The sequence below is a fragment of the Arvicanthis niloticus genome, chromosome 18 (genome assembly GCF_011762505.2).
Source record: "Arvicanthis niloticus isolate mArvNil1 chromosome 18, mArvNil1.pat.X, whole genome shotgun sequence".
NCBI classification, from domain to species: Eukaryota; Metazoa; Chordata; class Mammalia; order Rodentia; family Muridae; genus Arvicanthis; species Arvicanthis niloticus.
Genome location: NC_047675.1, coordinates 6,292,211 through 6,308,002, shown reverse-complemented (window position 1 = coordinate 6,308,002; position 15,792 = coordinate 6,292,211). Strand labels below are relative to the sequence as shown.

General features: G+C 42.2%; 1 protein-coding gene across 1 annotated transcript in view; it reads right to left on the bottom strand.

The window, feature by feature from the left end:
• The window catches only part of Ttc29 (tetratricopeptide repeat domain 29), a 193,597-nt gene that overhangs the window by 79,584 nt on the left and 98,221 nt on the right, over positions 1-15,792 (bottom strand). Inside the window, exon 8 of the mRNA XM_034522949.2 lies at positions 7,657-7,748. Coding sequence (XP_034378840.1) covers positions 7,657-7,748 — 92 coding nt within the window. The remainder of the gene's footprint in view (positions 1-7,656; positions 7,749-15,792) is intronic.

Below are 15,792 nucleotides of genomic sequence, written 5' to 3'. Positions count from 1 at the left end.
TCTCCAACACCACACGGTGTGACCTGTTCTGCACCAGTGTTTGGCAAATCTCTGTCTTGGGAAGCTCTGGTTTGCCTCTGCACTTCAGCTCTGCCCTTCCTGTTCCCAGCTGCTCTCAGCACACACAGGAGGCAGTTTCCTCCAGGTGGTCAGTCTCAGGGACAGTACCTGCCGAGAAGCCAGGTGATGCTTATGGGAATTTTGTCATAACATAGTGGAAAAAATGTTTATTAAATAAATTAGTGAATTTTGCCCCACAGTAGCATTATATGTACAGATGTTTCCTTCCTTTTTTCTTTTTCTTTATTTTTTGTTTTCCTTTACTTTTTAAATCTCTCTCTCTCTCTCTCTCTCTCTCTCTCTCTCTCTCTCTCTCTCTCTCTCTCAAAAGCTGTTTTCTAAGTATGGTTCCATTTTCTCTCTCTCTCTAAAATGACTACATATACCTCCAAATCTGTGAGCATGTGCTGCTATTGGGGTGAATCTAACCAGTATGAAACAAGGATAACAAGGATAGAAGCCGTGTTCTGGGCACCTGTTATGCAACAGGCCACAGAGGGAGAGGCTCTTGTCCTGTGTGAGCTCTCCAGCTCTGGATGGCGACATTTATTTTCCTCAGCCAGCTTGCTCCTAAGGCAGCTGGATCATGTAAAGTCAGTGGGCAGATCTTAGGAGGGGCCAGGCCACATGCATACTTGGTATAACCTCTTTCTCTTCCTCTTTTGTTCTCTTAGATGAATAATTTTGATAATATTAAAGTTCTAGACCTAGAGAAAATTCCCACTTCTTCATTTTTAACATGATTATGAATAGCTCAGTTGTGAAAGTTGTGTAAATGAGCAGGTGAGTACGGGGCAGGGATCCAACAGTGACGTAGCAGGTGACTGGCCCTCCATGGCTCTGCTGGAGACTGTCTACCATGAGAGACAAACCCAGCGTAGCTAAGCATCTACAGTGAAAATCCCCACTACACAATAAACTAGTGAATGAATGTTAGTCAGCCCTGCAGACACATGAAGCCCTGGGTGTTAGAGCTTATCAAATACATTCTTCCTTTCTTGTTGGTAAGCCAATGCTCTACAGAGCAGAAATAAGATAAAATTTCACATTCCCCAAAGTTGTGATTACTGCCTTTCTTGATTCCATATGCATCATTTTTCATACCAGAATCATGAATCATCTTCCAGACTGGGGAGTAGGTCAAGTTTCTAGAAAACGTACACTGTTTGTGAACATATATTAAACTATAAAGAGCTTCACTATCTATTTTACTCAAATATTTGTCTGTATGTGTATGTTTTCAGGGAAGATTGTTTGGTATTAGATAACCAACCAATCTGTGTGCTTTTCCCTGGGGAAGAATATTTTTTTCAGATCTCAGCATTTCTTAGCTGCTTGTAGTTCTTTGTCTAGGGTTGCTAACACTACACAAACTGAGTAGGTTGTATTTATGTATTTAGGAATATATATCTACACACATATGTGCACACACACAGATATGTAACAACAATTTAGAAAAGAGGCTATGATATGAAAGACAGCGGGGTGGGTGGTACATGGGAGGGTTTAGAAAGAGGAAAGAGAAGGAGAAATGATGTAATATTATAATTTCAAAAAGATTTTTAAAAGCATTTTAAATATTAACTGTCTATAAAAACTAAGATGAATTGGAAAAAGAAGAGTATAAAATATTGATAAATAAATGAACATAAATAAAGCATATGAGCCAATAAAATACTAATCAATAATAGTAAAATATTTCTAGGGCCAAGAATATTTTAGCAAACTGATGTTAACTTTTCAAGCTCTTTTCTGAACTATAACATCACAATGAAGAAGGAAACATCTTTACATACCACTTTAAAACCGTAGGGAAAATCCATTGTTATTTATCTAAAATAGAGTTAGCAGAGGTTATTTATATGTTTAATGTTCCTTAAAAGCTGGGTATGATTTTGGATAGAAGTACACTGTAGATTAGGTTTGGCCTGTTGAGGATAGTTAAATCATATGGTTTTCAAACAGCAGTACAAAAAGAAGTTTAGTGAGCAGAATACAAACAAGTATAAACACAATGATTACTGGGAATTTAGAACTTCTCTCCAGATGCCCGGGAGCAGTGATTTCCCAAGTGTGCACAATCATCCTGGACTTTGTGCTGAAGCAATGGCAGAGAAGGTCCTCTTGTTATAACTTACATTTTCCACTCATCGAGTGTACAGCCCCACGTCAAGGCCACCATCCAGCTACTGGGACATAAACAAAAGTGGAGAGGAAGCTTGCAAGCATGGGCATTAACAGAAGCTCGTCTGTCCTTGGTGCAAGGTGGGAATCAATTTTTTTTTCTAGAGAAAGGCTACAGATTATTTATATAAGTTCAAAGGCAAGGTTAAAATGTTAGACAAATATTAATTCCAGTTTTCCTATATGCCGTGCACAGGTGCAACTTCAACAGCAGATTATATGATATAATCATTAAATTCATTCAAGCAGACCTCAGAGAGTTAAAAGCATATATTCCAAGGACCTGGACTCCTCGGTCCAAAGAATGAGAATGGAACAGGGCAGAATATTTGTGTATCAAGGTGATTCCAGTTTCCAACTGGGAAAACAGGACCGTTAACACCCACGTCCCCTGACAACTGTCCAATTATGTATATCACACTTGGCCTAGTGTTTGCTGAAGAAGTAATCAATAAAGGATGCGGTTGACTGAGCATAGATTTTGGTTGAACCAATGCATGAAAACTTAATCATTTACTCGGAGAGAAGAAATCAAGTAGAGCAGAGATGAACGGCCACGGAGGGGTTTGTTGATTGTGCCACCAAGTTTGTGGGCCACAGATGAAAGTAATAAGGCAAATGGGATCTCAGGCAGGAGAAAATGTAAAATGCTATTCTTAATTCCATGAATTAATAGAAATGTTTCTGGTGGTCTTTTTTTTCCCGTGTCAGTTTTAGCAAATTTCACATCGAAGCCTGGATGTTCCATTTTCGAGAATATATGAAAATTACTAGGGCGTGTCATTTCTTTCAAGCAAGGAAAAATTAATCTTTGGCTGTAACAGAAAGGTAATTTTCACACTGGAAACTTTGTTGGAATTGATTTGAAGATCTCCACTGTGGAAAGTTTTTCAGGAAATCATTTAAGTCAAGTGTGTGAGAAAATTCACAATGGGCATGGAATAAACCCAGGAACAGGGTAGCTGTGCCCAACGTGAATGCAGGTCTGCGGGTTCTCTCTTTTCTACCTTCTCTTAGGGAGCTATCCTGGTTCTGTTGCAGAGCTGTGACATTTCAACAAACGAACTGGTTAAGTAAATGAGAAATACACAAGCGTACACATTCCATAAGGAAAATTAAGGGTTTTTCTGTTTTGGGGTACACTTGTACCTCCTCTTGCTAAAATAATAATAATAATGATAATTAATAGTAATGTTTACTTGGTAATTTCTCATATCACGTTTCCTTTACGAATCACAACTAACTGTCAGAGTAGTGTTACAAGACTCTGGGAGACTTGACTCTTCTCTTCAGTACTCTGGGAAGTAAGGAAGAGATGACATTGTAAATGTTTAATTTTTCCTACACTGCTTAAGCCCCTGTTCAGCGTATATTACTTACATTAATAATAGCAAAAGAGAGTTGGTCACTACTGAAGCTTTCCTTTATAAGTCACACCAGGTCTGGCTTCAGCAGAAAGAAAGGGTAGCTTCATATCACCAAATCCTATCCTGAGAGAATGTGGTGTTTTCTAACTGAAGGCTTAGTATAAATTTTTGTAACCATTTTAGAAGCTTCCAGCTGATACACCTTTCAGGCACACTCAGCTGATGGCCTTGGACACCCACTTAGCCTAGACATGGCTAGCCTCCTCCATTTTCTTTAAAGAGATAAAATACGTTTATAGGGATAGGGCTGCCATTAGCGAAACGGTTCCAGTCACGCAGGTTAGGAAAGAAGAGATTTACGGGAATCCTAAGCTTCTCACACAGCCTGATTTGTTTCTCAGCCACCTCGGCCATAACTTCTTCTGTTTTGCCTGTGTTACTTCTTGTGTGATGCTGTTAAGCACAAGACAGTTGAGGACTGTGAATGGAGTCAACAATGTATGTACCGGAACACATGTGTGGACATGTTTATCAAAGTTAATACCAACCCTTCAAAGCAGCATTTTCCTAAAAATGACCACAAAACATGCAAAGGTTTTGACTTTAACAGACTGATTTAAAACAAAGGTTTCCAAATATCCAGGCTGCTGTTGTCCAGAATGTTTTGTTTGAATGAACATTGAAGAAATGTTAATAGGACATAATGTCCTTGACCAGGACCATGCTCCTCTGAATGCTCCCATGAGCCACTGCTGCCAAATGGCAGCCCTGTCTTGAGAAGACCATGGCCTGGGACTTCAGAAGGAGCATGCCTGTGCCCTCTGGCATTCTACAGGACATTACCGAATTAAGGATGCTTGTCTGTGCACAAATCATGGAAAGCTTTACTACACCTGAGTAGAGGGCAATTGCAATGAGTGGAATTACTTTTATTTGGCATAAAATAATATGTGAATCTGTTTTTGTTTCTTTTATTTTCTGTCTCTTCCTCTCTCCTCCCCCTTCTCCACCCTACTCCCCTTTCTCTCTCTCTCTCTCTTTCTCTCTCTGTGTGTGTGCTTGCTAGAGGAGAATGTTAAGAGTCTTCCCTGACTGCTCACTACACTAGTTTTTTTTTGAGACAGGGTCCTCACGGAACCTGGAGCTCATCAATTAGACCGGCTTTCCAGCAAGCCCCAGGGATCTGCCTGTCTTGACAGTGTTGGGATTACAGTACACAGCACCACGCCTTGCCTTTATGTGGATGCTGGAGGTCTGAACACAGGCCTTCATGCACAACAAGTACTTTCTTAACTGGCTCATCCCTAGAGCTCTGTTTAGAGCTCTGTTTTCCATGCTGCTGAGAATATTGAGAAAAAAAGAAAAAGAAAAAAAGAAAGGATTGCCCTCATTCGTAAGAAAGCTTCCCACCTCCTGGCCTGTCATAGGCAGTTACAGTCTTTCCTACCTCAAACACATTCAATTATCTGTGTTTTCAAAGTTACCAGATTATCAGAATTTCACACTGGTAATCTGTCTCCTCAGCTTTGAATGGACAGATGAGGAATTCAAATTCTGAAGTACAGACTGAAATAATCCAGATGAGACATACAGTAAACCTTTGCAGATAATTTAAAGCCAACCTTTAGCATCTAGATGTTTTAAAAATAAATATAAGAGCCACCAGTTACCAAAGGCCATCACATTTATCCTGTGACATAGCAAATGCTAAGAGAGGGTTTTTGAGGAAAAACATTCCCTTGAGGGTTTCATCTCTTTAGCTGTGTAGGGTGCAATGGCTATTTTGTTTTCTAAGAATTATTTTATAAGCATGTGAAGGAACACATTAATATCACTGTGCAAACCTAGGTCAGGCTTGTCATTACAAAGATAAGGAATCTAGTGATTTTTCTGGGGAACAGAGAGATAGCACAACAGGCAGAGACAGCACAACAACTTGACTGCTATTGCAGGGCTCAATTTCCAGTACCCACATGGTTGCTGACAGCCACATATATATAACTCTACTCACAGAGGATGTTACACTCTTCTTTTCTGGCTTCTGTGAACAACAAGCATTCATGCAATGCACAGATACACACACACACACACACACACACACACACACACACACCAGGCATGCATGCAATACACAGATAACACACAGAGACACACATACACAGACACCAGGCATACATACAACACACACACACACCAGGCAGGCATGCATGCAATACACAGATACACACACAGACACACATACACAGACACCAGGCATGCATACAATACACACACACCAGGCATGCATGCAATACACAGATACACACACACACACACACACACACACACACACACATCATGCATGCATGCAATACACAGATACACACACACTAGGCATGTTTGCAATACACAGACACACACACACCAGACATGTGTGCAATGCACAGATACACACACACACACCAGGCATGCATGCATGCAATACACAGATACACACACAGACACACATACACAGACACCAGGCATGCATATAATACAAACACACACACACACACACACACACACACACACACACCAGGCATGTATGCAATGCACAGATACACACACACACACACACACACACACACACCAGGCATGTATGCAATGCACAGATACACACACACACACACCAGACATGCATGCAATGCACAGGTACAACACACATATAAGATAAATAATAACAAACAAACACAACACAAAAAGAACACCCCCTACACATACACATGCGCACACACATACAAACCCAACTGTTTTCTACTGGTTTGGGACAATGATGAGACCCAAAGCAAGTAATTTAGAAGCTGAAATGAACTGGATAGAGAGTGCACAGGGTCACTAAGTCCAAACAGATAGTAAGCTGGAGACTAACCAATGCCATCTTAGTTGCTATTTGGAGAGTAGAACTTTCAAGACAGCTGGGTTGGTCTTCTGGGGACTGGTCACTATGTTTATTTATTATGAGGGCCCACTCACAGGCTGCTTGCTTCCCTTACATGTTGCTGGCCCTGTCTCTCTCCAGTAAATGTCCATACTCTCATCAGTATGCCTTCTCCTAAGACATTTGTCCAACAGTGATCATGTTTAACTGATATTATTAGGATACCTTCCATTTCACTGGTCCTGGTATTTTAAGTAGTGATTCTTTGTAATATTTTTGTATTTAATATTATGTATTTATATTTACTTATTTATATTTTTGTATTTAGTATTATGATTTTAGTTCATGAAGCATATAGCACAATGCCTTTCAACAACACCCCACCTTTTCAGATTGCCCTGTAAATATTTACAATGAAAGACTAACGTGATGTTACAATGGGGCACCTTTCCATCTGCTACTATTACTATTATTTTGAACAGGCTACATTTTGGATCTAAGATAACTATTGAAAACCAAGACTGTAGGCTTGGTGACTTTTGGTATTATGAGTGGCTTCCACACAGTTATGCTTTATGATGAATAATGGCTGAGGTGCAGGAAGTGAGGGGCAATCATGAAGTTCTCCACCAAAAGATACATATCAGAAGCTGTTCCCAGAGACTGTCCTTAACTTTTCTGTTTCAAAAGAAATGTTGGGCATGTTGGTTTGCACCCAGCTGTTAATCCAGGTTTACTTAATGGAAGGAGCCTGCTGCAAGTTTAAATGGAACTCTTCCCAAAGAGCTCAGGAACTTAGGCAAGTCACTGAAACGCACTGTCTGGCACCAGGCTCTCCGAGTTCCTGGCCTGTGAGATGTGACCTGATTTTTTCCCTTTCTTTCTCTGGTTCATTCAAGGTCATCACTAAACTTACAGAAAACCAAAAGGGAGCTTACACAAAGGAGGGACAGACAAAGGAGACTTTGGATACATCTTTTTACAGTACCACACTGGTTTAAAATAACTTACGACCAAAGGGTCACTTAAGAAGGGCACTGCTAAAAATTTAAGCAGGCAGTGATGGAAAGCGACAGACCTCAAACAATTTAAGTCTTTCACAGCTGGGTGACTCCACAGAGACAGCAGGACAACGCTGTGCTAGCTTACCTCTGCAGGACCTTGGCGATCGCCTCGTAGGCTCTCCCCAGGCTAAGATCATCATTCAGACTTGTGGAGATCTCACTGTACCTATCAAGCACCTATGGGGAGAGGAACATGCTGAGTGCATAGCCTGTCCACATCTGAGGATTATGCATCATAACAGAGAAGATGAAAATTAATAATTTCCAAAATGTCTCTTTTTGTTGGCTTGTTTCTTTGGGGCTGTGCTGTGGCTTGTTTCATGAACATGTCTTTGAGCCGTGACGGTGAAGTCTTCCTTTTGTAAAAACACCCCCAGCCTATCCCAATTCTCCAAACCCTCCCTTATTTATTTATGTGAATAAATAATTGAATGCTTTACAGAATTATTTTAAAACACAGAGACTATTACCTAAGGTAATATAAGTCCTATCAGAATGTTCTACTATGGTAGTTCAAATACCATGGTTCTTTCTATAAATAGTTCTTTGAAAAGAATGAATTTAGGCAATAGACCTTTTCTTAATCTGTCATTTTAGGAGAGCCTTGTCTTGCAGTGTTATGTGTATATAGCTCACACTAAAAATATTTCTTACAAATGTACTTCATTACCAGCAATCTCCCGATAATCAAAAGATTGCAGCTGCCACAGCCAAACATATGATCTTAATTTAATTTAACACTGACATCACTGTGTGCTGTCATTTTCTTCTTTTTAATTCCCACCCCCATGCCCCTCCATTCCCTGACCAGGGGAGGAAAATACAGAAACCATCTCCCCCGCCCTCTCTTCTTCTTTATTGTTACACAACCCAAGCTATTACACACATGAGGACACAGGAAATCTCCAAGGACCTTCATGGAAATCCTTTTTGCACATTTTTCTAAGAAAGTATTAGTGAAAGTCACTTTCTGGTGTTTGAGAGGGTGAGCGGGTGGGGGCCCATCTGCCTGGTGTGCTCTGTCTGGTTAGGGTTGAGTCCTAAGACAGGGCTTGTATTTGTCGCTATTCTTTTCCCTCCTGTTTCTGGTATTTGCTCACACACTACTCTCCCCTGGAGTCCTCTTCCCCATTTGCTTCTCTCTTTCCTTCCCTTTCCACCATCTGCTTTTATGTCACATTTATCTTTATTTCCTCAAAGTTAACATTTGGGAAATGATTCCAGTGAGACCACCATGATCCTCACTAGAAGCAGATCTGTGGTTTATAAGGGATCTCTTGAGCTAAGACCATCCATGGGTCCATACCAACTCTGGTTTTGATTCTTATTGACCCCACAGAGTTCTAAATTTTGAAAACACTTTCAATAATTTTAATTCACATGTAGCGATTACGATTATTTATAAGATATAGTGTCATGGTTTGTCCTGTGTATAACTGGGTGCTCCACTAACAACTTTCCAACTTGTTATTGTTTTATGGTAATAATGTTAAAAAAGCAAAAAGAATGCATATAGTATATTTTTATTATTTGTGTGTATGTGTGTTCATATGTGTGAATGTGGGCACATACACGCCAAGGTACATGTGTGGAGGCCAGAGGCTCCCACACCAGCTGCAGGTGTCAGATCTCTCCCTCCACCTTGTTCTCACTGTGGAACACAGTTAGGCTGGACCGTGGCTTCCTTGGACTTGCTGCCTCTCATCTTGCTGCAGGGATGTTGCACTTACAGGTGCGCACTGCCACATCTGGCTGTGTGCAAGCTTACAGGTGCGCACTGCCACATCTGGCTGTGTGCAAGCTTACAGGTGCACACTGTCACATCTGGCTGTGTGCGGGCGCTGGAGATCTAAGTTCAGGTTTTCACACTTGCAAAGTAAGCACTTCACCCACGGAGCCACGTCTCCAGCCCTCTCTTAGCAATTTAAAAATATACAATGCATGGTCATTAGCCTTGATCCTTATTTTTAGGCCTCTTAATGAAGCTCCGGTAGAAACCCGAGGACATTCTTTCATTCTGCCTCACAGCCAACTGGCCTAACCTGAGAGAGATGCCTTGCCAGAAGCTGTTCTGAGGTGTGAGATGGAACCACTGAATTTTTTTTAACTTTTAAGAAACCTTGTTGAGTTGATATATAAAAAACCTAGGGAGAGACTTTATAGGACTTTATTTTGGTCCACATATTTTTAGATGACATTCTAAAATCTAAAATTGAAGGCTAATTATTAATATATTTTATGCCCAAAATAGTTCATTTGCTTTCTTTCAATAAAAACTGTCACCCTGGCCCTGGCACTGTTTTAAAGCTTACAGAATTTTATAATGGCGACTTGTCTGCAGCACTGAGAACATCTATGCATTAGAGTGCAGACTTTGGACCAATGCAACTCCGTGAACCATCAGTCACCTGAGGCAGGGTTCTCCAGGGCATGAGCTGGGCTTACACAGTGAGTCTCTCCTGTTCCCAGTTACCGTGTGGCTTCTTCGTGGTGATGGATACGGTCTCCTGGACTGAACACTAACCTAAGTGTTCCTCCTATCTGTTGCTCTTGTTCCCCCCTCTCTCTTTGTAAGATGGGATCTCACTCCACTCCCAAGCTGTCCCTGGGCTCAATCAACCCTGCCTTAGCCTCTTGAGTAGCTGCAGCTACAGGCATAATACCCAGCAACCACCAACCCCAGAATAAAGAGACTAAGATAATATAGTTAGGCCTCAGCTCTCCTATACCTTTCCCATATTCCAACAGCAGCCAGGGGAACTCTTTGTATTTAATCTCCTCCTTAAAGAAGAAGGCCTCCCTCTGAAAGCTGTCATGTGGGCACTGTGATTTCATACATCATACTACATAGTCTGCACACTATACAACAAGAATGCTTAATCTCTTCCTCAGCCTCCAGGAGCAGCCCCGTGCAAGAGTTTCCCTCCCCAAAGTAAAGACAACGAATTTATTCTGTGGCAGGAGATGAGTCTGTATTTCTTTAAAACAGTTGCCTGAGAATCTGGAGCTACATAGGTATGATTCATTTTGTTGCCAAACAGAGAAGCATTCAAATACACAAGAGCCACACTGGGTTCCCTGTGGAAGATTTGGTCTAAGATGGGCTACCCACCTATCTACCTATCTGCCTGCCTACCTGCCTGCTTGCTTGCCTGCCAGCCAGCCTGCCTGCCTGCCTGCCTGCCTGCTTGCTTGCTTGCCTGCCTGCCTGCCTGCCTGCCCGCCCGCCCGCCCACCCACCCACCTGCTTGCTTGCCTGCCAGCCTGCCTGCCCGCCTGCCTGCCTACCAGGAGCATGAGCTCAAGAGAAGAAGCATGCAAGTTGGAGAAGTCTAAGGACAGAGAAAATAAGTTTTATATAAGCAAAAAGAAAAAAAATATGACTTTAAGTAGAAAATAGGATGAAATTCTGAATTCTGTGGAACATGGAAGTATTTTATACTAATTTGTGGATAGTTAATATGATGATTAAGTTTGTCACCTTAATCTTATTAAGAGATGTGGCAGGATATTTGATCACACACTGTGAACCCAGAGATTGAACAAACAAACAAACAAACAAACAAACCTGTTTTTAGTGGTGGTACGGGCTCAGCCCTTAGCACACACCTTTAATCCCTCTGGCTGGATTAAAGGAGGGACACACCCTTAGTACACACCCTTTGTACAATCCTTTAATCCCAAACAATGAAGGTAAAGTTAGTTTGTAGAAGGAAGTACCCATGTTTGAAAGTGATGTTTAATTGAGTAGCAGACAAAGTGACAAATCAGAGAAAGATTTGTCAAACTAGGATATGCTCAAGTCTCATGAGAAGAGAGAGGAAAGGGAAGATACTTAAGGGAGAGACAGACAGTACAGGAAGAAGAGAGTACAGTCCAGGAATACAGTACAGTTTGTGGAGACAGTACAGTAGAGCTGAGAGGGAGAGAAGAGCAGCAGAGAGGGAGAAGGAGGCAGGTTTACCAGGAGAGTTTTACGGAGACAAACTGAAGAGAGGACAAGCCAGACACAAGTAAAGACAGAATGAACAAGAGAATGAGAAGGAGCCAGAAGATTAGGACAAGTTGCCAGAGTTAGTATGAGGCTAGGCAGAGCAATTCAGTCAGAGGTTGAGAGAAGTCACATTAAACCAGTCAGCTTGTGGAAGAGTTTGAGCCAGACGAGCTGAGTTGAACCAACCAGACACAGCTCAGCAAGAACAAGAAAGAGTGAGCCTTTTTATCAGTAAGTCTCAGAGCTCAAAACATTCTAGGACTAGATAAGATTGTACAGAGGCTAGAAGCTTCCAGGAGTAGGTCTAAGTTAGCAAGACAACAATTATGTCAGGTAAATAAAAGCAACTTTTATAGACGGGGTGTCTAAGAGATTAGTAAGTATATCTCCAGGTATGTATGAAGGGCCACGTCTAGATAGAATGGACCAACAGGGGCTGGCCTACCTTGGACATGGGTAGCGCCATTCCACAAACCAAGTAGGCTTGTGGTGGGATAAAAGAGGAGAACCAGGAAGCCCTTTAGTGCAGACATTCCTCTGTTCCTTTCTGGCCTCCATGATGTGGACTGCTCTGCCTTTTCTTCCTCAGTAGGACAGACAGGAACTTCAAACATGGCCCCACACATGCTTCCTTCTTTACACAAGTGTAATGTGACCTCTTAGCTGCTTTTGAAAGCAGATGAGCTGTGATCTACAAATTGCTAGGGAGTGAGCAAGTCCTGGTCAACTGAAATCAGTGAGAGAGACCAGACAAAGAGTGCAACTGTGTCTACAAGACACAGCACGGAGGAAGATGCACAGGAGTTAGCAGCATCTGTGGATGTCTGAAGGTTGAACACACTCGTGCTGCCCGCGTAACTCAGAGAAATGGGAACAAAGAACTCGTGGCGTGCAGTGAGTATTCTAATGGATGAAGAAGTCTTACCTTTCAAAGTTATACTTAGTGGAGCTCACGAGCATGGAAGGAAGAAACACTGATCTGATATGCTGCTGTGTCAACTCCTACCACCAAAGTGTTCAGACTTCCCCCAAATTCCCCACAGGCAATGGCAGGTCTACTAATGAATTGAGTGTCGGGTGTCAAGCGATTCCATCTTTCTCAGCCTATTTCCTCAGGATTGAATGGAAATTAATAAAGCCTATTTTGGAGGATTGTTATAGGTTCATATGTGATGTGGTATTGAGCATCCTTACTGAGGACTGAGCGAAGCAACACCCTGGCTTTTCCTTCATGCTCACCTAACCCAGCTATGAAGGCGCATCTGCCAACATCTGAAAACAGTTTAGTTGTTAGAATCAGGTGAGGGTTGCTAGCCCTGTGGTACACACCAAAGCACCCAGAACAAAGATTTATCATGTGGCTTAAAATGTAAGTAAAGCCACTGTTGAGAAACTCCCAACCTGGCCTCTGCTTATACAATCTTCTTGACTGGACACTATTGAAGCTAGACACACAATCACCACAAAGTTCCATAAACAAGCTATAGGTTGAGTTGAGGTAATCTCTGCAACTCTCATGTGCTTAGCCAAAATTCTGTCTCATGGGGGCAGCAAGGGGACTCTGTCCATCTCTCTATAACAACCTCTAATCTTGAGACATGGCTGTTTCTTCCCTTCAGTCCTGGGCAGGTTCATAGTCACCCAGGATGTTTGGAGATGATAAAGAGCAAACCTTCTACTGTTTAGCCACATTTAAACGCTTTCCCTCTATTTTTGTCCACAAATCTAAGAGGACTGGAAGAGTCAAAATAAACCCACTTAAATCAGCCACTGTAAAGCCACAATGGACACCCAGCAGATATGTCTGTAGATAAGAACTTAGGAGTCCACCGCCTGGGGTCCAGTTTTTACTTCTTTCCCCGATGACCACAATAAAAAGTCAGCACACCTGGCGTCATTTGTTATACACACTTTAGAGACTCCCTAGATCATCTAGTTTATAACGAGAGTTAGGCACTAGTCTCAGCTCATAGCTTTTCTTTGAAGGAAGGAGAAAACAACACAAATTTTTACTTGCATCATAATAAATGTAGATAATTTAAAAAGTCAGGTTTGCCACCGTGAGCTTGAAATCATTTGTCAAATCTCATTGGAAATACGTTTATTCTGATTTCTGGCACGCTAGCCCCCTTCAGCCACCTCACAGTTGGCGAGCAGAGGAGGCGCTTCTGCGTCATTTACAGTGTCTGAACCCGATGCAGACAATCAGCTGCAACATTAGTCAAAGAAATCAGTGGCTAATGACTTCTGACAGGCACTGTAGTCACAGGCTGAGACCAGCCAGGGCATTACCAGCATCCAGGGGGATCTTCCTGGAGATGGAGCGTCATTGTAAGAATGGGGGGGTGTGTGTGTCTCACTGCCACTTAAGGTTCACGTACACTTTCTGGAAAGGCATAGCTTCTGACGTGTTTATTAACAGTGACACCTTCATACAGCCATGTTATCCTGAGTGAACCATCGGGTCATCTGAGTGTGTGACTTTGTAAACTTAGCAAATGTAGCTTCACTCTGCTGCTGTATGTCATCGTGCACTGAACATTCTGAAATTCCCTTCTTCGATTAGAGGTAGCCTACTTTCCTGCTTCGAACATTGGTCATTTATAGGGTGGTGTCGTTTTTGTCCCTGAAACCCATTACTCATCATCGAGCCCATTGTTACACGTTGATGGCTTGTACTGTCTAGCACACACCTCGGAGGCTTCGGTGTGGGGCAGGAGGGACTGAGCATGTGCTGCTCTCCCCTGTCTGTGTGGCTCACTGTGGAACCTTAGATAAGAAACTTTGTTCCTCTGGGATTCTGGGATATGAAGGAGTTGGAATGAATGGCTTAGAACTCACCCTTCCAAAAGTATGGTTTGGAATTTCGAATGCTAGAGTGATGTGGTTAGTCATTTAAGATATGCTCTACTTGTTTTCAGTAACTTAGCTTTAGGTTAAGAATTCCAGATCAGAGGGCAAGAGAGATGGCTCAGAGGTTGAAAGTGGGTACAACTCTTCAGAGGACCCAAGTTTGGGTCCTAGCATCCACTAGAGGTGGCTTGAAACTTCCCCTGGAGGGAATCCAACATCATCCAGCTTCTGCAGGTTCCTGAACACAGATGTGTGCACACATGCATGCATGCACACAGGCTCACATTTAAAAAGAAAATGAATCATTAAAAAAAAATCCCTCGTCAGGGGCTGGAAAGATGTCTCAGTGGTTAAGAGCACCTGTTGAGCAATCTTGAGTATTCCAGATGAATTGAGCATCCTGGAAACACCCATATTTCTAGCTTCACGCACTAATGTCCTCTTCCAGCCTTCAGGCAGGCACAGGCATACACAGTGCCTGCAGCCAGACACACACACACACACACACACACACACACACACACACACACACACACACAAAGAAATGAAATGAGTCTTTAAAAATGTCCCGAATGGAATTACTTTATTTCTTCTTTAAAAAGTTTAAAGAAACAAGATAGTGAACCATTTCAATTTAGTTGAAATCTTTATGCTTTCTCTGCAGTTGAAGAGTCCTGAAAACTCTTGAGCTGATTGTGTTCAAACTGCCACTGAGTTACAATAGCAGTTAGCAGAAGTGAGTTACATAGTAACCAGTTCATCTTAAGAGGCCATTCACACCCCCTGTTCTTCAGAACTAGCAAGCATTTTGTTTTGCAGCTTTAAGAACCTGATGAAGGGGCTCGTGAGATGGCTCAGAGGTTAAGGGCACTGACTGGTCTAGAGGTCCTGAGTTCAATTCCCAGCAGCCACACGATGGCTCACAACCATCCATAATGAGATCTGATGCCCTCTTATGGGGTGTCTAAAGACAGCTAACAGCTACAGTGTACTTACAATAAATAAATAAGCCTTGGGGCTGGAGCCTTGGGGTGGGAGGGAGTGGGAGAAGGGAATGGGGAAAAAAGAAAGAACATGATGCAAGTTCAAAGTCATCCTTACAGCCTGCGTTGGAAGTCGGAAGTGCTGTCTATTCCCCCGTGTGCCGGAGCCTGACACCATACTTTTAACAGCCTTATAAGGATAGAAATAAGTCCCAGAACATTTCCAGTCTTTTACCTAAAACTCCTCCCCCTCTGTACATCCAAGAAGCAGAAGGTGCTCACCCTCAAGGCAATGAGATAAATTTCCACATGTAAGTAGAAAGCAAAGTTTTCCTCAGTCCCGATTTGAAGCACATTGCTCCAAACAATTTCCAAAGTTGCTTGTTACAGT